Source organism: Littorina saxatilis, linkage group LG2, assembly GCF_037325665.1.
Source record: "Littorina saxatilis isolate snail1 linkage group LG2, US_GU_Lsax_2.0, whole genome shotgun sequence".
NCBI classification, from domain to species: Eukaryota; Metazoa; Mollusca; class Gastropoda; order Littorinimorpha; family Littorinidae; genus Littorina; species Littorina saxatilis.
The window spans coordinates 67,635,223-67,660,566 of NC_090246.1; the positions used below are offsets into that span (position 1 = coordinate 67,635,223).

At 45.0% G+C, this 25,344-nt stretch overlaps 1 protein-coding gene across 2 annotated transcripts in view; it reads right to left on the reverse strand.

Annotated features, from left to right (window-relative positions):
• LOC138959592 (uncharacterized) overlaps positions 1 to 25,344 on the reverse strand; it is a 236,235-nt gene that overhangs the window by 170,659 nt on the left and 40,232 nt on the right. For both annotated transcript variants that reach the window (XM_070331139.1, XM_070331138.1), the window contains exons 18-38: positions 22,358 to 22,552; positions 20,660 to 20,866; positions 19,777 to 19,914; positions 19,186 to 19,350; positions 18,472 to 18,621; positions 16,588 to 16,686; positions 15,740 to 15,881; positions 14,949 to 15,088; positions 14,115 to 14,338; positions 13,491 to 13,683; positions 12,547 to 12,729; positions 11,626 to 11,823; positions 11,083 to 11,296; positions 9,740 to 10,320; positions 8,548 to 8,691; positions 7,683 to 7,851; positions 6,765 to 6,940; positions 5,741 to 6,002; positions 5,030 to 5,223; positions 4,692 to 4,778; positions 3,909 to 4,148 (exon numbers count right to left, since the gene is read on the reverse strand). In XM_070331139.1, coding sequence (XP_070187240.1) covers positions 3,909 to 4,148; positions 4,692 to 4,778; positions 5,030 to 5,223; positions 5,741 to 6,002; positions 6,765 to 6,940; positions 7,683 to 7,851; positions 8,548 to 8,691; positions 9,740 to 10,320; positions 11,083 to 11,296; positions 11,626 to 11,823; positions 12,547 to 12,729; positions 13,491 to 13,683; positions 14,115 to 14,338; positions 14,949 to 15,088; positions 15,740 to 15,881; positions 16,588 to 16,686; positions 18,472 to 18,621; positions 19,186 to 19,350; positions 19,777 to 19,914; positions 20,660 to 20,866; positions 22,358 to 22,552 — 4,101 coding nt within the window. The remainder of the gene's footprint in view (positions 1 to 3,908; positions 4,149 to 4,691; positions 4,779 to 5,029; positions 5,224 to 5,740; positions 6,003 to 6,764; positions 6,941 to 7,682; positions 7,852 to 8,547; positions 8,692 to 9,739; positions 10,321 to 11,082; positions 11,297 to 11,625; positions 11,824 to 12,546; positions 12,730 to 13,490; positions 13,684 to 14,114; positions 14,339 to 14,948; positions 15,089 to 15,739; positions 15,882 to 16,587; positions 16,687 to 18,471; positions 18,622 to 19,185; positions 19,351 to 19,776; positions 19,915 to 20,659; positions 20,867 to 22,357; positions 22,553 to 25,344) is intronic.

The following is a 25,344-nucleotide window of genomic DNA, read 5'->3' on the forward strand; positions in this document are numbered from 1 at the left end:
TACTGCTGTATCTGTAGCTGCACCCAGCCAGCAAGACATTAGCGGCCGATAGTCGGCCGAACACCCTTCAAAAAGTCGGGCAGGTGACGTCAAAAGATACGACGCGGGTGTTGGCCCGACTAACTTTTGCAAAGAGGCAACGAGGCGGCCGACAGGCGGCCGAACACCTGTACTATGGCGGCACGCATCCGGTCCGATGTTAATCGGCCCGATGGCTTGTTGGACCTGCGGCCCGACACCTTATGCCGACATCGTCCCGATGTCTTCCCGCTGAAATCGATATCTTCCCGATGTCGGCATAAGGTGTCGGACCGCAGGTCAAACAAGTCATCGGGCCGATTAACATCGGACCGGATGCGTGCCGCCACAGTGCAGGTGTTCGGCCGCCTATCGGCCGCATCGTTGCCTCTTTGCAAAAGTTAGTCGGGCCAACACCCGCGTCGTATGTTTTGACGTCACCGGCCCGACTTTTTGAAGGGTGTTCGGCCGATTATCGGCCGCTAATGTCTTGCTGGCTGGGTGAGGACGAGAGGCAGGAGGCTCGCCCTCGCACAGCTAGAAGGACGTTTGAACAGTTTCAGGACGTCCTTCCCTGAGACACCCTCTCGTCCTTTGAGTCCGCTTCGGCCCGGGCGCGGGAGGCTCACGCCGCGTCTGCCGGCGGCTCGTTTTATGAACGATCCGGCCGCCGGCAATTCGCGTTCCACCCTAGTCTTAGTGCCACGGTGGAAGCGGCAGCACATCGCCTGAGGAGTACAGATTCACGTGCAAACGCGACCTGTGTTCCTCGGGAGGACGCGGGTTCAGTGCCATGCTTTCCTTCGGGAGGCGCACCTCCACTGTTTCCTCGTGTCCAATCTGTTTCGTCCCTCCCTTTTCCCTTTGACTCTCGAACTCTCCCTTTCCAGACTTCGAGTGTTTAGGGTGGGGCTGACGGTGATGTGTTCGTTGGGGAGGTGCCTTCGGTCAAGAAGGTGGAACTGAGCTCTGCTTCGTTCCACAATCTTGAGGCCACCGTTTCTTCCACAGTCGAGGTCTAATCGCAGGCCTTGACATGGATGAGCACGCTGTCCACACTGTTGGACCCTCCCGATCGGGCAGAGTCCGATTCCACTCGGGTCCTTGACACGATTCGAGTGGATCGGGCTTTGCATGCCGTGCGATCGTGCGTGACGTCTGCGGCAGAATTGGCTATTGGAACACGGGTCCACTTTATTGGCCCTGTTCCGTGATCATTTTCTGCTTACTTCTATAGTGCCTCCGGATATGAGGAAGAGTCTGAGGAACACGTTTCCTCAGCCTTCTTCCCTCTTTCATCCGGACACTGTTCGTTCTGTGGTGGAGTCCACACGCCAGAGGAACACTGATTCTCTGATGGTTGGCCTCGCTGCTTCGGCGACGGCGGCGGGGAGTAAGAGAAGTGCTACAGTCACCTCCAGCTCCCAGCCTCAGAAGAAGAAGAAGAAGCCAGTTTCACTGCCTCCTTCTTCCTCCTCTTAGGCGCCTGTCGCGTTCCCAAGCAAGACGAAGGGTGCTCAGACAGGTAAGGGGAAGCAGCACCACCAGGGGGGGTGGTCGCAAGCCTGCGCCTGCCCTCCAGCAGAATTTTCAGTGAGTCCCGGCCCTACGTTGACGCCCCCTCAAGTTGCCCCTCTTTCGTCCGTCGGTTCCCTTTTTCGGGCCCGCGGCATGTGGGGCAGACTGGTCTCCAACCAGTTTTTCTTGAGGGTGGTGTGGTCGGGGTTTTCTCTACTGCTGTCGTCACAACTCCATTGTCCGCTCTACCCTTGACGTTCCCCCCTCCTCGAGACCCTGCCAGATGGCAGGCTCTTCAGGACGAGGTGAACTCGTTGGTCGAGAAGAAGGCGGTCTACCCCCTTTCTCAGCCTTCTCCGGGGTTCTGCTCCCGCCTGTTCACCGTCCCCAAAAAGGACGGCCGGTTCAGGCCGGTGTTGGACCTCTCCACCTTGAACTTGTACCTTCACAGGTGCAAGTTCAAGATGGAAACCCCTTCGTCGGTCCGGTTGGCCATCCGGCCAAACGATTGGGCCATGTCTGGGACCTCCAGGATGCTTACTTCCACATCCTGGTGGCCCCGGGGTACCGACATCTGCTCCGGTTCGTTTGGGAGGGCACAGTGTTCGAGTTTCGGGCCCTCCCATTCGGCCTGTCCTTGGCCCCTCTGATTTTCAACGGGGACAACAACACCACATGCTTAGCTTACCTTCGCCACCAGGGGGGCACCAATTCTCGGTCCCTCTCCCTGTTGGCGGAGGAGATTCTGCTCTGGTGCCAGACCAATCAGGTCCGGATGTCAGTCCAGTTCGTTCCGGGGAAACTGAACGCCCTGGCCGACATTCTCAGTCGGGGCGATCAGGTTCTCTTCACAGAATGGACCATCGCTCACAACGTTCTACAGCGTCTGTGTGCAAGGTGGGACCGTCCTCTGATCGATCTGTTCGCAACTCGATTCAGCGCTCGGCTTCCCAGGTACGTCAGCCCCTTTCGAGACATGAATGCGTTCCACTTGGACGCATTCACTCTCTTGTGGAGGCTCCTCAATGCTTACGCCTATCCCCCGACATCTCTGATTCCGAGGGTGCTGGCAAAATATCTGCAGGAACGACCAAGACTGATTTTGGTCGCGCCTTACTGGCCAACAGCTCCGTGGTTTCCAGATCTTCGCGGTCTCACCCACGTAGACCCTCTACCTCTGGATCTGGACGGGGGAGGTCTGCTCCAGCCTCGATCATGCCTCCCTCATCCACGTCCAGAGAGTCTGTGCTTGACCGCATGGCTCTTGTGCGCTCCAAACTGCTTGTACTAGGATTGCACAAGAGTTCAGTAGAGTTTTCCTTGAACGCTAAGAGGCGATCAACTAATCAGCTCTACGACTTACGCTGGAGAGCTTGGGCCACCTTCGCCTTGTCCAAGGGGATAAAGCCGCTTTATCCCTCAACACAGGACTTGGCCAACTTCCTGGTGGAAGTGTATCAAAAGAAGAGTCTTTCTTCTAAGACTCTTCTTGGATACAGATCTGCCATCGCTTCCACGATTGCGGCCGCTACTGGTCGCAGACCTGAACACTTGATCAGGTCCTCCCTCATCGCTAATGTCCTTTCGGGTATTAGCAATGCAGCGGTGTCTAAACCTCGGGTTTCATTTCCCAAGGGGGATGTCTTTCTGGTCCTCAAACTCCTGCGTAGCAATGAGTTTGAACCCCTGGCAGGCATCAGTATCAAGTTGCTGATTTTTAAGACTAATTGTTCCTCATCGCTTTAGCCACTTGCCGTAGACTCAGTGGTATTCAAGCTTTGAGTGGCCTGGACTTTGACATTGAGTTCACCACACAGCAGTGGTTGCCAGCATGGTCACGTCAGTCTAAGGTATGTTTCTTGGGTATATTTTCTTTTACGGTAGTACTGTTCGAAAATTGCCTGGGTATCTTAATCCTTGGATTTAAGTGATTTTGATTAAGGAGTTTAATACTCTACATATCACCCTCACACCACTCTGGTATTCTGTGCAAGAATAGTACTGTCGAGGTAAGTGTTATATTGACTGTAAGGCTTCTTTTTAAGCCTACTGTCTATATGATACTTACCGAGACAGTACTATTAGAGTTTCCCTCCCGCCTCCCCTCTTGATATGTTATGGGCTTTTTGAGGGTCTGCAGCTCATAAAGAAAGAGGACGCGCCACCTACATCCTGTAAGGGGGAAGCACTCGGACAGTGCTTGGGATCCACGGTGGCGCATGGTTATGGGAGATAATTGTACCCACGCAGCGTTTTGTCCAATTTTTTCGGCCTATAATAGATAATGTGCAAGAATAGTACTGTCTCGGTAAGTATCATATAGACAGTAGGCTTAAAAAGAAGCCTTACATTCACGTCAAAGTACAACCTACCTTGTGGACAGGTGTATTCAGCAGGTGAGGAAACATTCATTCCAGTGGGGCAGTAGTAGCCAGCTGTGCACGGTCCAGTGGGCTGATCATTACCATAGCCGTCACAGTAATAGCCTTGCATGCAAGGCAAGCAGTCACTCTCCTGTCTGGCACCTGTAGTGTCCAGGTAAGTGCCAGGTGGGCAGTAGGTGCCGTTAGCACTCCCTGCTGGGCAGAACTGACCGGCCATGCACACATCACCTGCAAAAGAAAGAGCAGTTTTGGTCAGGATCGGTTGTGTTCTTATTGATGATTCTGTCAGCAGAATCAGTTGCCACTAGCAAACAGTTCAGATTGTATCCACTTTCCAAAATGGGAATTTAAACACACAATTACACACACTCACATTTGTTATGCTACAATGTTCCTACCAACACATGGATTATGAGTAACACACACACACACACACACACACACACACACACACACACACACACACACACACACACACACACACACACACACACACACACACACACACGCAGAATCAGTTGCCATTAGCAAACAGTTCAGATTTTATCCACTTTCCTAAAATTAAATTTAAACACACAATCACAGTCACAAACACACTCACATTTGTTATACTACAATGTTCCTACCAACACATGGATTATGAGTAACACACACACACACACATAACGCAAATAAAAAAATGAAAACACACACATGAAAACACACACACACACAGTGAAAATATTACTTTCTAGAATAAAAATCATAAAAGGAGTGAACAGAAACACATACCAAAGCCAGATCCAACAGGGGTTGCAGTAGGGGAGCCAGAGAGACAGTAGTATCCTTCACTGCAATTGCCTGTGGGTTCAGACAGCTCTGTGGAAATACAACAGGAGCAATCAAAACACAATGCCAAACTTGTTTTCAAACAAAACGCATTGCAGAAACCAGCACAAAAATAGTTTTATGTTGTTCCATGTAACGTTGCATGTATGTTATGTACACCACAACCAAAATTCTCATATGAGATAATTAAGTCCTCTCTGTCTATGTCTATATCTACGTCTAGAAAAAAAAAATTCACAAGAACTTCGCCAACAAAAAAATTCAGGTAGCTCCACACTCACCCACATCCAAGCAGTAATAGCCAGGGGTGCAAGGAAGCTCCACAGCACTGCCGTTGGGACAGAAGTTGCCTGCTGAACACTGTCCGCCCTGGATGGGGTCGCTGGGTCGTGCTGACTCAGCCCCTGCTGTACAGTACCACCCTCCATCGCACTGTGCTGTGGGCATCGACAGCCCTTCTGAACCACAGTACCAGCTGCAAGAATAATGCACACAAATTTTTAGTGCCATGCTGGTGAGAAAACTTAGCAGCAACAGCAGATAAAAAAAAAACCCAGCTGTCCCTTGAAAAGCAAAGACAAAACATGGTTCTGTAACAGGTTGTTCCCAGGCCACAGTCTTCGGACATTTACGCACAGATTTTCGATCTGACGCATTGTTCAGAACCCAGGTCGGTTAAATGTACAATCGTTTTGACACGCTGGATGTCGTTTGACACAACAATTGTTTGTGGCCAGGTCTGTTTTTGAATCCAGGTCCAACTGACCTATTGTCTTTATTTATTTATTTATTTATTTATTAAGGAGATTTCTATAGCGCATAACTAAATGCACTATGCGCATAACTAAAAGCTCTTCTGTGTCTTGGAACAACATTGCTATAACAATACTATGACAAAAATGGTTAACTCAACAAGCACCTAACCCTGCGGAAATCAAGTCAACAAAACCACAACAGAAACACTAAATTTTCACTCCTTCCACCAAACTCACCCAGGAGAACAAGACAGGCAGTGAGAGACATCATTAGCTCCAGTAATGTTGTTGTAGGTTCCTCTAGGACAAGGGTTCTGGTAGGGCAGGGACTGGCTGGTGCCGCACCAGTAGCCCTCAGGGCAGGGGAAGGGGTCACCGGTGTTGACCGAACAGTAGTGACCCTCGGGGCAGTTGAAGCATGAAGTGCTGCGAGTCTGGTTGGTATATTCGCCAGCTACACAGGGTGTTGGCGCTGCAGATCCTGCTGGGCAGTAGTAACCTTAAAACGAAAAAGTTGTGTCAAGCAATATCAAAATATTTAGTCAATCTGAGGCCTGAAACTAAAACATCAACACTGAACCCAAGTCAAGAACAAGACTACATGTAGTAAGGCATGGCTAGCCCAAACCCAACGACCAAGACGGATTAAACTTGTCTTGGTGAAGCATACGAACGTAGTATAGTACCTAATTTGCATACACCGATTTGTTTTAATTCTGTGCATATTTTCTACCAAATTTGACTAAATGTAACTTCATTCACCTAAAAGAAGTGTTAACTCAATGCCTCCGTTAGCGCTCGATACGACTCAACAAAACTAGGATTTTTTTATCACAGTAAAAAACCACCTGTTGCAAACTGATGACACAAGTAAAACTAGTTTTTCTCTTCAAAGCAGCATTTTAAATTGAAAGGCAAGTCATCCCACAAACTATAAAAAGAAGATACAAAGTTCTACACTATCACACAGAACCGAACAGCAAATTTTATCAACACTCTACTGGAAGACTTTAACCTGTTCGCTGCCAGTATATATTTATAAACAAAGTGTTACCTGTTTTTACTGAATTGACAAATTACAATGTGCCCATGATGTATACATGAATACACCCCACACGCACACATTGTTTGTTTGTTGTCGTTGTTCTTCTTCTTTGTTCTTTATTGAACAGTTTGTTGTCCACTGAAACAAGTTACCTAGGACATCAGGCGATGTCTTAAGGCAGAGAAAAGGGTTAATGTCTCTATCACATTTGCTCACCTGAGGGACACTCGTCACCGTAGGTCTGGTTGACAGGTGTGTTGGTAGGAGAGCCAGCAGAACAGTAGTAGCCAGCGTCGCAATTTGAACCGTCCAGTGTCATGTTGGAGTACGGACAGTACTTGCCTCCACCGCATGCCGTGCAGCTACCTACGTCCGGCAGTTGTCGAGAGTACCTGAGAAAATAATCACAGGCAGCTGTGATAAAACCTTAATAGACTGCCAAAATTTACTGGGGGAAGGGTGTCAAGAAGGAAGGAAGGGAGGGTGGGAGGGAGGGAAGGAGGGAGGGAGGGAGGGAAGGAGGGAGGAAGGAAGGAAGGAAGGAAGGGAGGGAGGAAGGAAGGAAGGAAGGAAGGAAGGAAGGAAGGAAGGAAGGAAGGAAGGAAGGAAGGGAGGGAGGGAGGGAGGAAGGAAGGAAGGAAGGAAGGAAGGAAGGAAGGAAGGAAGGAAGGAAGGAAGGAAGGAAGGAAGGAAGGAAGGAAGGAAAGGGAGGGAGGGAAAGGGAGGGAGGGAGGGAGGAAGGAAGGAAGGAAGGAAGGAAGGAAGGAAGGAAGGAAGGAAGGAAGGAAGGAAGGAAGGAAGGAAGGAAGGAAGGAAGGAAGGAAGGAAGGAAGGAAGGAAGGAAGGAAGGAAGGAAGGAAAGAAGGAATAACGAAGGTGGAAAAATCGTCGAGTGTTAATTCTTCTGTTTTTCAATCTCTTACATTTATTTTCCAATGCTTTTGTGTGTGCTTCAATCAATATAGGCTTGCTTTCTGTCTGTCAAAGATGCAAATTCACAGTAGGTTCTAATGAAAAAACAAGAATGTTTCCATGCTGCATCACCCTTCCAAAGACCCTTCTTATCGATCGCCTTTAATCCAAGTGTCATGTTGGCAGAACTGCTAGCAATACCATGTGTCAACCAAAGCTTACCCGAATGTGCCCGGTGGGCAAGGTGTGGGGTAGGTACTTCCCTCTGGGCAGTAGTTACCCTGGGGACAGATGCCGTAGTAGGCATTGTCTGTTTCAGGTGGGGTGGGCTCTCGCGCTCCTTCCAGTGCCCAGAAGCCTGCGCTGATCAGTGCTGTAGAGTTGGTCAGACCTGAAACACAAGACACGTTTGGTCAGTTACTACCTGTGCAATACGTACATGTAGTTCTACTCTCAAAAAATTGACATTTTACCAGGTGTAAGTGCAAGTTAAGTTTTATGTTATGATTTTAAAATGGATTCCTTTTGATGTTGTTTTGTCCTCTATCTTCAAACCTTATAGTTCTATTTCCACTAGCCCATACACTGGTTACCAGTAAACTTGTTTACATAGCAGAGTTCCTTTCCCCTTATTTTACCGGACAGTGAAAAGTAAAAGACAACTCTTCCGCAAAAGAAGGCAATTGATACATACTACAATAAAATTGAATAAAAAGAAAACACACCAGTAACCAGGTTAGGTACGTTTATATCTATAATCAATATTTCGGCACATTACTGCCATCTTCGGGATGGTAAGCTTAATTATTAATTAATTTACAATAAATTTGTTCAGCATTTAACAAAACAAAATAGTGATTCCAGTGTGGTGTGAAGCACACGGTGATTACAAATCATGCATGCACTGCATTGGCAGTCTCCAGATATAGCCTGTAGAAGTTAGTCGCTGCAGTAACAAGCAGTATCAAAACGTTTCATCTGGCTTCAGTATCTCTATGCCATTCCCACAGGGTTGATTATGGAAAATGGCTACCTAAAGTACTGTAACTGACAAGACTGAAACCAACCCATAACACCCAAATCTCACCTTCAGTCTCACAATAGAGACCAGCGTCACACTGACTGCACTCGGAGGAAGCGGTAAGACCTGGTCTACTGCCGTACGTTCCTATGGGACAGGGGGTGGCTTGGGACACCCGCAGGTTGACTGTACTCGCTTGACAGTAGTAACCTGCAAAAAGCAAATTGATCAACACTTTTAGAATAGCAGAGTCCACTAACAGTAGAAACATTTATGAACAGAGGGGTATAGTTGAGAGATAATAATAATAATAATAATATGGGAGATTTATAGAGCGCTTTACATTCTCTAAGCGCTTTACAATGACAAACATACATAGACATACAAAGCAAAGCAAAAAAAAGCATGTGCTGCAGCATTCAGCACACAAGTGAACAACGAAACACTACATCAATACAAGCTGCAAGCATACTAACGCAGGCAAAACATTCAAACATTCAAACACCTGATTCAAAAATGCACCATGTTGAAATAAAATTAATCAAAATACTGTGTGAAGAAGTGTGTTTTAAGGTTTGATTTGAAGGAACAGAATGTTTGGCAGTGTCGGATAGAGTAAGGGAGAGAGTTCCACGCAACGGCAGCAGAGTGGGAGAAGGCTCTCTGGCCGTGCTGTTTGCGACTAAAAGAAGATAGACAGAATATTCTAGTGTCTACAGAGGAGCGGAGGAATCGTGAGGGTGTATAGAGTGTGAACAGGTCAGACAGGTAGGATGGGGCTGAGCCAGATAGTATTTTGCAGCAGATACAGCAGCACTTATATTGGATTCTCAGCTCTACAGGGAGCCAATGAAGTTTCTTTAGCAAGGGGGAACAGGACTGGGACCGAGGGGTTAGATCATACAGAAAATGTGTTGCTGTTGCAATGAAGCACCTTTTTGTTTGCAAACCAATTTTGTATCCTCATGTAACATTTTGCCTGCCTTTCATTTCACTTTTCTTTCTGCCTGTATTGTTTTCTTCATTGCTTTTCCAACTTCTGCCTGACAGAGATGGTTCCTCTGGAAGAGGAAACCACAAAATCTATGAGTAAAACGCAAGGAAAGACAGAATTTTTCTAGCACTTTGTTATTTTCCAGACTACATAAACTCTTGCTCTTTATGTTGGTGCAAAAATAACATTCACTATCCTTCACATTCTTCATCACTGTCAAAACAAAAAAACTGTGACTTTTCGACCTGCTCTAGGCTCACTTACCCTGGGGGCAAATGAGGGGAGTGGAAGCACCATAACAAAGGTATCCAGAAATGCAGTAGTCACAGGCCGACGCTCCTGTAGTGTTGGCGTACATGCCTGTAACACAGGACTGAGGCACGTCCGTGTCGCCTGGACAGTAGTGGTACAGCGGACAGATGTTGCCCGTGATGTTGTCAATGGGATCAGGAATGTAAGCGCTGCCGGTGCAGTAATATCCTGGGGTGCAGTCACCGCTCACGTCAATGAGCGCAGTCCCGTTACAGTACTTTCCAGGGTCGCACGGTTTGCAAGCGGCAGCCTCCGACTGCCCGCTCCTGTCACGGTTGTAGGTCCCCCTAGGACAGGGGATCATGAGGGCTGTACCTACAGGGCAGTAGTAGCCTTCGTTGCAAGTGTCGCCCCACGTGATGATGGTCTTGTTCCCTGTGGGGTCATTGTTGTAGACAGGGTCGTCGGCCAGAGCGGAGCCGTAACAGATGTGGCCAGCCTTGCACATTCCGGTGGGTGCAGACAACCCTCTGTCTTGGCAGTAGTAGCCTGCTGGACACGATGTGCAGTTGTCGATGGACACCATGTGGGATCTGTTGGGGGGGAAAAGTATGTGATGCTGTGTTAAGAATGATAGAAATGTTCAGCTTAGTTTCAGAGTTGAGACTAGAGCAAGGCTGTTAAGTGATAATTTTGTTTGTTTGTTTGTTGTACATGCCTGAGATGGAATGTTGCCGTTACAATAAAGCCTTGTTGTTTGGTCAATTCTGTGGATTATTACTTTCAGCCAGTCATGATGATCATGCATTACATGTAGTATACTAATTCTCAAACTTACTAACAACAAATGCTGAAGACAACATGTAGCACTACACACAGCAATGTATTCAAAAGCAGTTACAGACCTCAACATAAAACACATGAACAGAAAATCCCTTGCTCAAACTTCTTATCTAAACTAACTGAGATTATCAGCCTTGTTTGAGGTATAGAGACCAGAGCAAGGCTAGTATTTTGTGTGTGTGTGTTTGTTTGTTTGTTTGTTGCCTGGTTGGAATATCAGCATAATTATTATGCTGACTTACACTCCATCGTGCATTGACTCCAATAAAACTCTTCCCCAATTCAACCTCCCTGTGCTAAAAGTTAAAAGGAAAAATTCTACCGCCTGGTTGGAATAGCAGCATATCATGCAGACTTACACTCCATTGTGCATTGAGTCCAATAAACTCCTTCCCAATTCAACCCCCCTGTACTAAAAGATAAAAAGAAAAATCCACTGCTGACTCCAGTAAACTCATTCCCAGCCCAACCTTCCCCTGCTTTAACTTAACCCGAGAAAACAATCTACTGACTGGTTGGAGAAAGTGCCAGGGGGACACGTCTGGAAGTAGAGGGAGCCGTTTTCACAGTAGCTGCCCACTGGGCACGCGATGGTCTCGTTCATGGCTTTGTCCGGGCAATAGAACCCTGGTTCACACACTGTGCACTCTGAGGCCCCTGTGTAGGGCATGTAGGTCCCTGTCTCACACTCCACGGGTGCCACTGACCCATTGGGGGCATAGTATCCTGAAAATAAACACCAGAGACGTTGCCAGGATTAATTTAATTTGCCTTAGTGGCAATACAAGTTTTGCCAATTTTGTTTTCAAAGTTAAAGGCAGTGTTTCCCCCACCGTGAAAAAAGTTTCGGCATTTAGATGACTGCCAGAGCCAGAATATAGCCCAGAAAATGCACCTTTTGATAATGCACATGATAAGTGACACAACATACAGCTATCTTTAGAGTATACCCAAGAAAATGCACACAATGAGTGCATAACACACAGATTTGTTCAAAACACCCCCCAGAAAATGCACACAAAGAATTCTCTTTTTTCTTTTCTTCCTTTGCTGACCTGGCTCAGTGATGTACTGTCGGGGGGTCTTGGCTCCACCCGTGCAGTAGTAGCCACCCCAGCACATGCCGGTGGGTTCGCCGCCAGCAATGGAGGAACAGTAGTAGCCCTGGTCGCACTCAAAGCAATCGTAGTTGTTCACAGCCCCTGTCACATTGCTGTATGTCCCTGCTGGACATGGAGTAGCCACTGAGGATTCTGTAGACAATGAAAAATACATATTTTGTACCTGCGCGCAATTTTTTTTTTTTTTAACATATGTACCCTCAGGCCATGGTGATGCCAGTGGTAGGGCTCCCAATGAAGAAAACACAAATCCCTGAAAATCTAGGGAGGTTTGGACACATTTCAAAATTTACATTGCAGATGGTGCAATTTGATGAAGGAGAAGAAGAAAATGTGTGATTTTTGCCTTCACAACGCAGCCATTATTGGCATGTGGTACAGTTGTTAAATCTGAAGCAAATCTGAGCACATTCATAGGTTTCTCAATTTTTATATTTGACACAAAAAAGTGGGAACCCTGCAGTCGAGAAAGCATCCTGTTTGGCAAGTCAAAAGCATACCATCCCTGAAGATGCCTTTTTATGAAACAGATTCTCTAGTGAAGTGAGCCACCAGCAGACAGTCATTAGGTGCTGTTTTTTTACTTCCCTTTTCGGCAGATGTGAATTAACGTTGTTTAATATTTTAACACATTAGCTTTGTCTCTCATTGTAACCACTACCTAAATCTACCTCTTTTGTTATCAGCGAATTGTCCAATTTGTAAGGAATAGTGTCCTTCTATTCCTACTCATTTTACCGTGAAATCATCATCACACCACCCCCTAACATCCCCACCCCCTCCCAACCCCATAAGACACCACTTAACCAACATTTTCCCCATCACTAATAAAAGAACAAATAAACAGCCACTTACTCAACAAACAATAGCCGCCAGCTGGGCAGAGTTCACCGGTGACGCCATCTGTTGGTGCAGAAGTGGAGGCTCCCAGGTAGCAGACATAGCCAGGGTCACAGGGTCCTCTGGGCTGAAGTAAGCCAGGTGAGTCGCAGTACGACCCAGGGTCACACAGGGAGCAGTCTGTCATCTCCACCAGATCTGAGGGAAGAGAAATCAGTGATGGTCAATGTGTTTTTGTTGTATTTCTTTCGAATACATTTTGCTTCTCAGTCTAGCACTCGTAAGTAAGGTAACTCCTATTAGTTAAATTGAGGCGAGTATTCTTAGAAATAGTCATTTTACTTGTAAAAAGTACATTTTTTGTTGTTTTTTTACCTCGGTACCATGCTTCAACCCTAATTTTTGGCCTTTTAATTTTTTCCCTTCTTCTTCAACATTTGTAAGCTAATTACAATGACAAGATCAAACTCGTAAGAAACAAAGTGTAAGCACTCTAAATACAGACACCAACAGCCAGTCAGATCTTTGTGAGGAACAAGTCTCCTTGCACCTTAGAGAGTAGGAACCATTAAAATCAACAAACCACTTTCATTTGAAAAATGATTTTCATTGTGATGATGATATGTTTTTATGCATATTTACTATGTAAAGCACAGAGATCATAGATTACTATGGTTCGCGCTATATTAGCTGTCATTATTATCATTATTATTATAGTTGCCTGTTTTTCCTCTGAACTTGTACACAAACACAGATGAATATGCACAGACAGACACAGAGCATTACATACACAGAGACACTTTGTCACTTACATACAGTTAGCCTGCATAAATGCATACAAACACGCACGCACACACACACACACATATCATATCCATTTATTTTGTACCAGTCGCATGCTACCATCTGGAAGTTTGAAATTAACTTTTGCGCATTAGAGTGAGAAAAATCAAACTTACTGGTGTTATTTCCATACCGCCCAACAGGACATGGTTCTGCTTTTCCAACGCCCAGCCCGCAATAGTATCCCTGGGGACAGTCTGTGGGGGTGGCTGAAGCCTGAGGGCAGTAGTAACCCTCTGGACATGTTATGCAGCTGCCTACATCAGGCGTGGCGGACACATTGGTGAATGTGCCAGCTGGACAAGGCTCCTGAAAACAAAAGAAAAAGACCATTCGGTGTGTACAAAATCCTGTTTACCTTTTCCAAAATTTTTTCGATTACTGAATAGGTAAAACACAAACACACCTATACTTCAGTTTACAAACAGGGTTTCTACTAAACAAAACAAAAATCGAAAATCTCTGAAATTTTAGGAAGGTCTGGAAAGATATTGAAAGTTACATTCAAAATTATGCAATTGAACATAAATATGAGCCCCTTTATAGGTTTCTCATTTTAAAATTTCTCAGAAATCAGCAAATTCGCAGAAACCCTGAATAAACTACAGTGGACCCCCCCCCCCCCCCCCCCCCCCCCCCCCCCCTTTAAGTCTTAAATGTGAAAAAAGCAAGGTCTTAAAAAATTGGGGGGGTATTATCACAAACCAAACTTGACCATTCAATCCTCTTTCTCGACTCACCTGTTCACTACCGTAAGAGCCGATGGTGGGAGGCTCGTAAGGCGTGAAGGTGTTGTTGAAGTTTGTGGGACAGTAGTAGCCAGGCACGCAGGGTCCCGAGGTGACGTACACACCCTCCAAACAGTAGTACCCCGCATCGCAGGGAGCGCAGTCTGTGTTGACGTCTGCTCCGCCCACAGTCTTGCGGATGGTTCCCACTGGGCAAGGGATCTCCACTGGGGTGGCTGTTGGGAGTTTATGGTAAAAATAATTATTTTATGTTGTGCAGTGGTAGCACAGGGGCTCCAGTTTTATTCCTTTGGGTTTTTTTTCAACAGTCTTGCGGATGGTTCCCACTGGGCAGGGGATCTCCACTTGGGTGGCTGTTGGGGGTAAGGTAATGGTAAAAAGAGTTCAGATTATTTCATGTTGTGCAGTGGTAACAATAGGGCTATAGTTTTAGTCCCTTGTCTTTTTTCTCCATTTGAAAACATCTGACCCTACACACACAAAATCACTTACTTGACTTTATTTCCTGGTATTCCCAGACATATTTACATGATACCTCTCCTGACGGCCCCTCTATTTCACGGCTCCCTCAATATTACGATCGACTCTTCCCTGACAAATCAATTCTTCTATTTCTTAGTTCTCTTTACCACTATAGTACGTCTCCCTCTGTGTTATGACATACAACTGACCATCAGTGGACTTTTCCAAAAAAATGCTCATGACTTTCCTCTCTGTTTTAAGCAGTCAGGAATTTGAACAAAATATTACCATGCTCAAGCCTTTGAGATTTCACTACTCTGACACACTGAGTATACAGTATACAAATTCAAGAAGCAGACAAACCTTCAGGACAGTAGTTTCCAAGGGAACAGCCTGTGGCTTGTGAAACATCTGACAGACCTCCAACACAATACTTGCCAGCTGGACATTTCTTGTTCGCCAGCATGTCACCTTCTGAGGTTGTAGTGTTGTCACAGTAGTACCTGGAAAAAAATGTGTGGGCTGTTAGTGAAAGGGGAAAAAAACCACTTGTGATTTTGTATTTGTCATATTTTCAAGAAGACAAGCCCTATCTAATGAGCTCAAGCACAAAGTTTTATAATATTTTAATGCGTGTGTGCTAACGGTAAAAATAGAAACCTGTGAGAAGAAAAATCATAATTACCAAAACAAAAGCAAACATAACAACAACACAAAACTACAATGAAAATGTGACAGGGGCATAGCCTTGTGGTTAGGACATTGGCTTTCCGTGTGGAAGGTTCGGGGTTCAAATCCCCGCTGAGCCTGGTGGGTAAAGGATGGAGATTTTTCCGATCTTCCAGGTCTACTTATGTGAAGACCTACAAGTGCCTTATCCCCCTCTGTGTGTACACGCAAGCACAAGACCAAGTATACATAAAAAAGATCCTTTAATCAATGTCAGAGTTTGGTGGTTATAGAAAAACGAAAACTCCGACAATGTATCCCCCAGAATCAGAGCATGACTGCCTAAAAAGGTTCATACATGTAAAAGCCCACTCATGTCTTCATCAGTAGAATTCAGAGTCGCAGCCCATACATGCAGAAGGAGAAGAATAAGAAGAATAAGAACAAGAACAAGAAATGAAAACAAAATTCACTGTCAGCCTTACCCTGGTTCACAGTCCAGACAGACGTACTGCTTGACTTTGGTGTATTTGCCAAGGCCACAGCCCGCTGGAGTTGTGGTGGCAGCACCACAGTAAAATCCGCCAGGGCAGTCTATGCAATCGCTTTCACTCCTTGCATGAAGACCTGAAATAAACATGTTGTGTTATAATCTGCCACTTCCGTACTCTCTGAAGCATGCTATTCTTTGTTCTAAAACTTGCTTGCCATTTCATTCCAAAGCTGATGTCAGGTCTTCTGAGAGGAAGTGGCGTAAAAATGGCTCTGCAGATAAGGTGCCATGCACAACACCTTCTTACTTCAACAAACTGGTTTGTTGCTGCTGGGATAAAAGGGGAGTTTACAGAAGAGTTGGGGAAAGAGAGAAGGGAAGAACTTGAGAAGGGAGGGAAAGCACTTTCATTCCCCTAAATATATAACCTGAACATCTCATGTAAATCCAACAGCAAAACAAAACATGCACGCACGCACGCACACACACACACACACACACACACACACACAAGCGCGGGCACACACATGCACGCTCACACACATACAAACACACACACACAAGCACGTGCACACACACTCCCTCACACACAACCAAGGTTCCATTGAAAGCTGTGATGTATGGCATGACTCACTCGGAATAAAACTTGCATGCACACACACACACACACACAAACACACACCCACATGTAAATATACACAAATGCACATGAACGCACGCATGCTCACACACACACACACACACACACACACACACACACACACACACACACACACACACACACACACACACACACACACACACACACACACACACAAATATAGAGATTTATCAACTAACCTTCACCAACGAAATTTCCACTTGAATCTATGCCATATGGCATGTAGGTTCCTTGAGGACACTGCTCTGGAACTGTCACTGCGAACTCACAGTAGTGACCTGAAAATACAATTACCACCTGAATAAAACTTCCATAAAAGATCACAGAAACGCATACTACTAGAAACACTGCATCAATCTGTGACAAGTGTTTCCCTTTAAATCTAAGCCTAAATCTTCATTACATCATAAAACTTGTCACAAGAAATTTTTATTTTTATTTTAGAGTATATATGTACAGCAGTCCCTGCAATGTACGGCCCCCGGCGTGAGCGGACACCTGACATGTACGGACACATTTGCTCGGCACGGAGTGTTTTCCTTCTATATTTGCCCCCCCTTAAACGGACACCTGCAAAACGTGGACGCGGACACTCATTTTCGGTCCCAACAGCAGGTCATACCTCCAATGTACGGACAGACCATCGTCAAATTTTCACCACAACAAAATCGATAACAGAGCAGTCCGGCTCTTGGTACAAAGATCACAGCCGCAATGGCGTGACGACAGTCACTGGTAACTTGAGTGCACCTGTACCCATCAGGGGGGGGGGGGGGGGGTAGTTTTGGTCAGGAGTGGAGTACATGCGAAGATGCCAACATGAAACTGCACTGTGCTCTTTATTCTTGTCTGTTGGACGTAAACAACAGAAACCACAGTCGATGAAGGTCCTGAGAGAAAGAGTGAAAAACCGGCCACAGTTCTCAGCATCGTGTGTCTGTGTGTAACCTCTTTCATTGACAAGATACTCTTGTTTCCCCTCAGCCTTGACCAGTGAGTCGGTTGCCTAATCTGTGAACCCTTCAGTTGTCTTGCTTTGTCAAAAGTTACGACACAGTCAACTGGTTTTGCTCTGAGTGAACAGTTGGAGCTGACCTCTCTGGCCACAGCCCCAAACAGTACAAGGCTGGAGGGAGTGAGAGAGAGAAGGAGGGGGGGGGGGGGGGTGGAGGGGTAGCTGGCTAAACTCTGTGGGGTGTCCGGTGTCACTGCATGTCAGCAGGAAGAGCATTGGAGAGAAATAGAGAGGTGTACTCTTCCACACAATTTCCAAGCATCAGTTGTCACGGCTTGGGGTAGGCATTAGTGAGGGAGAGTGGGAGCTGTGTTATGTACAGTGTATTTCCGACTGAAGAGTGAAAAGTCACTGCCATGCCACATGATCGGCATGCATGTCAATAAAGCCAGACAAGATGAAAATAAATTACATGATTATGACATGCAGCTCTATCTGCTGCTATTTATTCAAAATGGTTTTCAAGCTTATTCTTGCAAAGCATCTGCACACGCTCCTCTGTGCTGTGTTTGTGTGGCTGCTTTCGTATGTCAGTGCATGGTGAGTGTGTTCACTGCCTTGAGGATTTATTTTATCTCTTCTTTTCAACACTTTTCATGCAAATCATTTTTACAGAACGTTTAAAGAAGTATTAGGAGTTTATTGTTTAGTAGCCACAAGAAGTGATTAGCATATAGACTCAATCCTGTTGTTTGTGTGTCTCTGTGTGAGTGTATGGGGGAGGGGGTGGTGTGGTCACCCCTCCCGTGACCGGACACCTGCAATGTACGGACAGTTTTGCTATGGCCCAAGGGTGTCCGTTCATGAGAGGGACTGCTGTATGTAAGAAAAGAAAGCTTTTTCATGTGTGCACTCACTTTGACAGCTTATAACAACAGTACCAAATAGTAGATGTAATGAGTTTAGCCTCTGTAAATTGCTACATCATTAGGCACTGACTAGCTCTATCTTCCAGTGCAGATTTTGCTTGCAAAATGGAATTGGTGTGACAACCTTTTGCAAGTACAATTTATTTTGTTCCAGGAAGCTACTACAAGAAACTCCTCACCTTGCGTGCAGTTCTGACACTGAGCACTTTCGTATTTGCCGTAGTCTGTGTTATAGGTACCGTTGGGACACCCATACTGTGACCAGAACAGTGTCCCATCTGGACAGTAGTAACCAGGTGGACACCTGTCTGTGGGTGCTGACTCCCCGCCTGAAAGAGGAAAGCCCAGGTACACAGGTATCTACCATTGGCAGGTGTACTTTCTTCCAAAGAAATGATGTTAAAATAATATTGTAACCATAATCATTCTCTGAAGCAAAACATGAAATGTGCATGGGAGTGGGACTTACTTGCAAAGAAATAGGATATCATACGAATATGACAGATAGAAAAGCTTCCCATGATCGCAATTCAAAAATCTATTTGCATACCATTTCGTGGTAAACACTCTTATTTGACATACTTTCGCCAGAAACAAGAGCGTACTTCTAGGTTTCGATTGAGTGTCCTATATTTACTTGTTGATTCTTATCATACAAGAGATCATTCATTACTTTGTGTCTTGCTGATTTTTTTCTTTATTAACAAAACATTAGACAATTTGAATTTGTTGGGGGTTTTTTTAGCTTATTATTTGCATATCATCTTTTTAGTTTATCAGTTTTGACATGTATTTAGCAATCAGTTTTGACATGTTACTGGAATTTTTTTCAGCATTAACATGATCTGGATAAAGAGTCACAATTTTTAATTAGCAAATGAAATCATACTGACCATTACAGTAGTACTCCCTGGGACAGGTGGTGCACTGGGAAGCCTCGTAGAGGTCAGACCGGTTGGTGTAGGTACCAGCTGGACACGGGAAGTTGTCAGGAGCTGGGGTCTGCAGTGGACAGTAGTGACCAATGCCACAGGGCTTGGCTGGGTTGATGGTCACACCTTTATTCAGGGTATTTTATTTATCAGTCAAACTGAGCGTCACAAGAACTGCTGGACTAAAATGCAGCAAACGCACTTATGCATGCACACACACAGGCATGCACACACACACATGTATGCACGCACACACACACATACACACATCCACACACACACATCCACACATATACACACACACACACACACACACACTTCAATCTCTCGGTTTTTACATCAGTCCAAGTCAACCTGTTCCTGCAGCCTCAAGAACTTTTGAAAGGGAATTGCGTATTCAAGCCCGACAGATATTCTTCTGTTTGTTTTTGTGTCAGTGTCACAGAATCATTACACTGAACGCAGTCACTTTCATAAAATCACACCCACTTTCAACCCAACTCTGTTTAGCTGAAGCAAACGCAAGTCAATTCCGCAGCATGAAATTCTCACCTGTTCCCCAGTCACAGTACATTCCCTGTGGGCAGGCCTCACACTTGTCAGCAGAGGTCAGGTTGGTCAAACCAGTGAAGGTGCCAGGTAGACAGGGAAACTGGTCATCTTCTATTGTGCCTTCTGGACAGTAATGACCTGTTGATGGGACAGAAATTAGCATCAGCATTAGGGTTGGGGCTTGTCTGGCCAAGAGGCAATGCTGCAGAAATGTGCTTTAATAACTTGCAGTAAACCACTTGATAAGCAAGATTTTTTTTAACATGAAGTTTGGTGTATATTTGTTTTCGTTTCAAAAATTATAATTTTTTTCTTTGTTTGTTCGTTCATGGGCTGAAACTCCCACGGCTTTTACGTGTATGACCGTTTTTACCCCGCCATTTAGGCAGCCATACGCCGCTTTCGGAGGAAATTTTTTTCTTATTAATGAACTTCTGTCTAGTTGTGAGATACACCCATCAATAAATACTTTCAGTTTATTGGATCACATTTTCTGCTTTAGCTTCAACTGCACTTTACATGTACAAAATCCAGTGCATAGTCTGCAGTTGTATTTAATCACCTCTCAAGTGTTTGACTCATAACAGGACTTATCATAAATTACTAGCTGAGATTTGTGTGTGTTGTCAGCCTGTGACTTTATTACTGCCCCTGTGTTGCAGCCAGAAAGACGAACACACTGTGTGCAGGAACGCACAAAACAAGTTAACTATTAAAAGCAAAAATTGATTTTACTAACAGGTTGAAACTCTTCATCTTCTTAAAATATATACGAAACATTCCTTTTTTTAAACCAATGGATCATTTTGAATTCTGAAGGCACTGATTCAGCCTCACACAAACCCACACACAAAAATCCGAATCCAACACCAATTTCACCCACCTTCTTTGCAGGGCAGAGTGTAGTCAGTCTGATTGGGGAATGGACAGGCAAAGCTGGGGGGACACTTGTGGCAGTTGATGGGGTGACCAGTAAAGTTGTCCGGGTTGAAGGAGCCAGCTGGACAAGGGAGGGGGGCCGTCGTTGGGCTGCTACCTGTCCCAAATGGACAGTATGACCCAGCAGGGCAGACCAGACACTGGGTGTAGTCTGCAATAGAAATGACAAAATACTGACTAAAAAACCTCATCTCAGGCAGACCAGACACTGGGTGTAGTCTGCAATAGAAATGAACAAATAGTGACTAAAAGACCTCATCCCAGGCAAATGTGTGCGTCATTATACAGCCTCCTATATTAGATTCTGATTAAAATTGCCATATATAAGAAACATAGGGATATTTATACTATTGTAACTGCAGCCCATCAAATGCAGGTAAAAAAAATCAACCTTAAACAGACGCAGACAAAGTAAGCTGCACAGAAAAAAGTGAACTGGAAACAAAAGCAAGCACACACAGAATTGTATACACACACACACGCTTGCATGTACGCACTTATCATCATTAAAGGCACAGTAAGCCTCCCGTAAACCATCACAGATACTGTCAGGCTTTTACACACAGTATAAACACCCGTTCATTTAAACACTCACCGCTTGAGAACATCCTAGGTGCCCTCCGTAAAGAGCGAGCAATTTTCAAAGAATTTATTTTTGCGTGGTTTATCTTACCCTTGAGCCATTGTGAACTTGTGTGATCCAGTTTCCTTTTTTCAGTCAGTTTGTAATTTGAATGCGACTCGCTGTAAGCTTATCTGCAATAGCCCGTTATTATGTACCTCTGAATCTAAACGAACTAACGGCTGTGATTCACAAGAACTCTAGTGATGGCTTTTGACTGTTCAGAGGAACTGGCGATAGGCATAAACCGTCGTCTGCTACCAGAACCACGACCTTGCGTGACCCTGCTTCCGGGCTTTTCTTTTATCAAACTTTCAAAACTTCGAATTGTACTGATCTTGTCTTGATGAAAAAAGAATTCTTTTATGATTTAAGAATGTTTGTGTAACAAGCTGTCAATTTATTATTTAGGTTTTAAAAGTTCGGTCTAGCGCCAAAACGCACCACGGTCCGATTTTGTTATCAGACAATCTGCAAAATTAATTATTTGAAAATTGCTCGCTCTTTACGTAGGGCACCTAAGATGTTCCCGTTCGGTGAGCGTTCTTCTTCTTCAGCGTTCCAGAATTTTCTGGTGACGTGTGAGCTCGTTTGCCCATTTGGGTTCCCCACACTATACTCTGAGAGCATAGTCAGCTTCACTCCGCTTTCGTTGAGTAGGCATGCTGGGTATTTCTGTGTTTCCATAACCCACCGAACTCCGACATGGATTACAGGATCTTTTCCGTGCGCACTTGGTCTTGTGCTTGTTTGTACACACGAAGGGGGTTAAGACACTAGCAGGTCCGCACATAAGTTGACCTGGGAGATCGGAAAAATCTCCACTCTTAACCCACCAGGCGGCAGCGACCGGGATTCGAACTCACGACCTCCCGATTAGGGGTGAGCGTTCAAATGGAAGGGTGTTTGTACTGTGTGTAAAAGCCTGACAGTATCTGTGATGGTTTACGGGAGGCGTAGTGTGCCTGTAAGCTAAAATACCTGTACACGTAAAACCAAGTGCTCTCAGAAACAACTCACTATCAAAGCCGAAATCCGGACCGTAGGTGCCGAGTGGACAGGGGTTCTGGTTGCCAGAGGCCTGACTGCCCACACAGTAGAAGCCTTGGGGACATAGCTGCCCATCAGTAGAGGCCTCCGCACAGTAATTTCCGGGAGGGCAAGGCAGACACTGAGTGTCACTGGTTGCGTTGGTATCCGAAAGGTATGTCCCACCTGTTGAAAAATTTATCCTGTAGTCTGTAGAACTGTCTACCAAATTCTGATGTCTATACAATGGAACCCCCTTTTTAAGACCCCCTGATGTCTATACAGTGGAACCCCCTTTTTAAGACCCCCTGATGTCTATACAGTGGAACCCCCTTTTTAAGACCCCCTGATGTCTATACAGTGGAACCCCCTTTTTAAGACCCCCTGATGTCTATGCAGTGGAACCCCCTTTTTAAGACCCCCTGATGTCTATACAGTGGAACCCCCTTTTTAAGACCCCCTGATGTCTATACAGTGGAACCCCCTTTTTAAGACCCCCTGATGTCTATACAGTGGAACCCCCTTTTTAAGACCCCCTGATGTCTATACAGTGGAACCCACTTTTTAAGACCCCCTGATGTCTATACAGTGGAACCCCCTTTTTAAGACCCCCAATTTAAGACTTTCTACCTTGATTTTTTTTTTACCTTGTCTGTTCGTAACCTCTGTAAATATACCCCCATTTTGAAGACTCCCTCCCTTTTAACTCATTGTCTCCCAGGTACGGATATATCTGTACCCACTCACATGTCTCTATCTGACCAGGTACAGATATATCCGTTCAGACTGTTAGCTTCAGTCGCTTCCTGTAACGTCCATCTAACGCCTGCATTCCAGCGTGTTGATACACAGTTTCTACACAGTTACTACAATTCTGAGTGACCTGCTGCAGCACAGCTGGTCTCGGCTAAAAAAAAAAAGGTCAACATAGGTGGGGTAGAAAGTGTTAAGGCCTGATTTTCTTAGATTTGTTAAGGTCGTAAAAGGGGGGTTGCACTATACTAAAATACATGACTGACAAGTAATATACAGACACGTGAAAACGCATGAACGTTACAACCTGATGCAAAGAAATGAATGGGAATCAATGCAATGTGCAGAAACAAATTCCAACTCTAGTAAGAGATCCTTCCCACACATGTGCTTTCCGTTCTTTTTTTCTCTTCGTTGATGGGCTGAAACTCCCACGTTCACTCATGTTTTCGCACGAGTGGGTTTTTACGTGTATGACCGTTTTTACCCCGCCGTTCAGGCAGCCATACGCCGCTTTCGGGGGAAGCATGCTGGGTATTTTTGTGCTTCTATAACTCACCGAACTCTGACATGGATTACAGGATCTTTTCCGTGCGTACTTGGTCGTGTGCTTGCATGTACACACGAAGGGGGATAAGGCACTAGCAGGTCTGCACATAAGTCGACCTGGGAGATCGAAAAAATCTCCACCCTTAACCCACCAGGCGGCCGCGGCCGGGATTTGAACTCACGACCTTTCGATTAGGAGCCGATGTCTTATCCACTAGGCCACTGTGCTCGTCTCTTTCCGTTCTAATTCTTCAAGATTGTAATACAAGTCGCGTAAGGCGAAAATACAATATTTAGTCAAGTAGCTGCCATTTTTCAGCAAGACCGTATACTCGTAGCATCGTCAGTCCACCGCTCATGGCAAAGGCAGTGAAATTGACAAGAAGAGCAGGGTAGTAGTTGCGCTAAGAAGGATGGCACGCTTTTCTGTACCTCTCTTTGTTTTAACTTTCTGAGCGTGTTTTTAATCCAAACATATTATATCTATATGTTTTTGGAATCAGGAACCGACAAGGAATAAGATGAAAGTGTTTTTAAATTGATTTGGACAATTTAATTTTGATAATAATTTTTATATATTTAACTCTTAGCGTCCTGTACCGCATGAAACCGCACCTCTATGTCAGTCCTGTACCGCACGAAACCGCAACTCGCTGATGCCATTTTTAGAAATGACCTCAAAGGAAGTTGGAGCTCTTCTGTGCGAGAGAGAAGGTTTAGTCCACTTCCGGAAACGTTCTAGTTGCGTCGTCTGTTCCCGCTGACTGCAGTTTTCTTTGTTTGGGGTTGTTTTAGCGCAATTTTTCTCGGATTTTTTTCTGCACACCTTGTGGCCGCCATGGCAGATGATGCGTCCGACAGTGGATCAGAATTTGGCGATTTAATCGATCAGTTAATCGCAGAAAGAGCGCAGGGACTTGGTGTTGACAACCAGAGTGATATTTCAGTGTCTACAGTGCACACTGCCGATCTCAGTGATTTTGATTCGGAGGTAGAGATCGATAGTTCTGAGTCCGACGCAGAAGTTGACTCTGATGCAGAATGGGTGGACATTATTGAGGACTTCGAAAAAGAACCTTTTGAAAGTGAATTTGGACCAACTATGCCTTTGGGATTAGATGCCAAACCAGTGGAGTATTTTCTTCAACTTTTCCCGGAGACACTCTTCCAAAAAATTAAAGAAGAGACGGAGCGATATGCCCATCAGCAAGGTTTTGAAGTGAAAACTGTGAATAGAAGAAAACGTGACTTATTGGTACCTGTGATTTCGTTCATCAATAATGCATTATAAAGTCATCCAAAGGTCAGTGGTGTGCATGTTTACTTCTTGGCATGATGTCTGTACACTTTAAACACCACAACATAAGAAAGTTGTCCATGAAAATGTTTTATTAACACACACACATATAATAACACCTGCAATTGCTAATTAAGTTTAATTTTTTACAGGTAAAAGGGTAAATAAAACTAAAGTAACATACTAGGCATGTAGAACAACCTAAGTGCTAACCTCCCCTAAAATAAAAAGCAAATCTATCAACAAATACAAAAGTTACACACATTTTGCCGAGTAACCCTATTTATGGCTCATTTTCACAAATCCTTACAGGATATGAGCATTACTCTATAGAGAACAGTACAGGATGCTAAGAGTTAATTTTCAGAGCTTGTTTTTA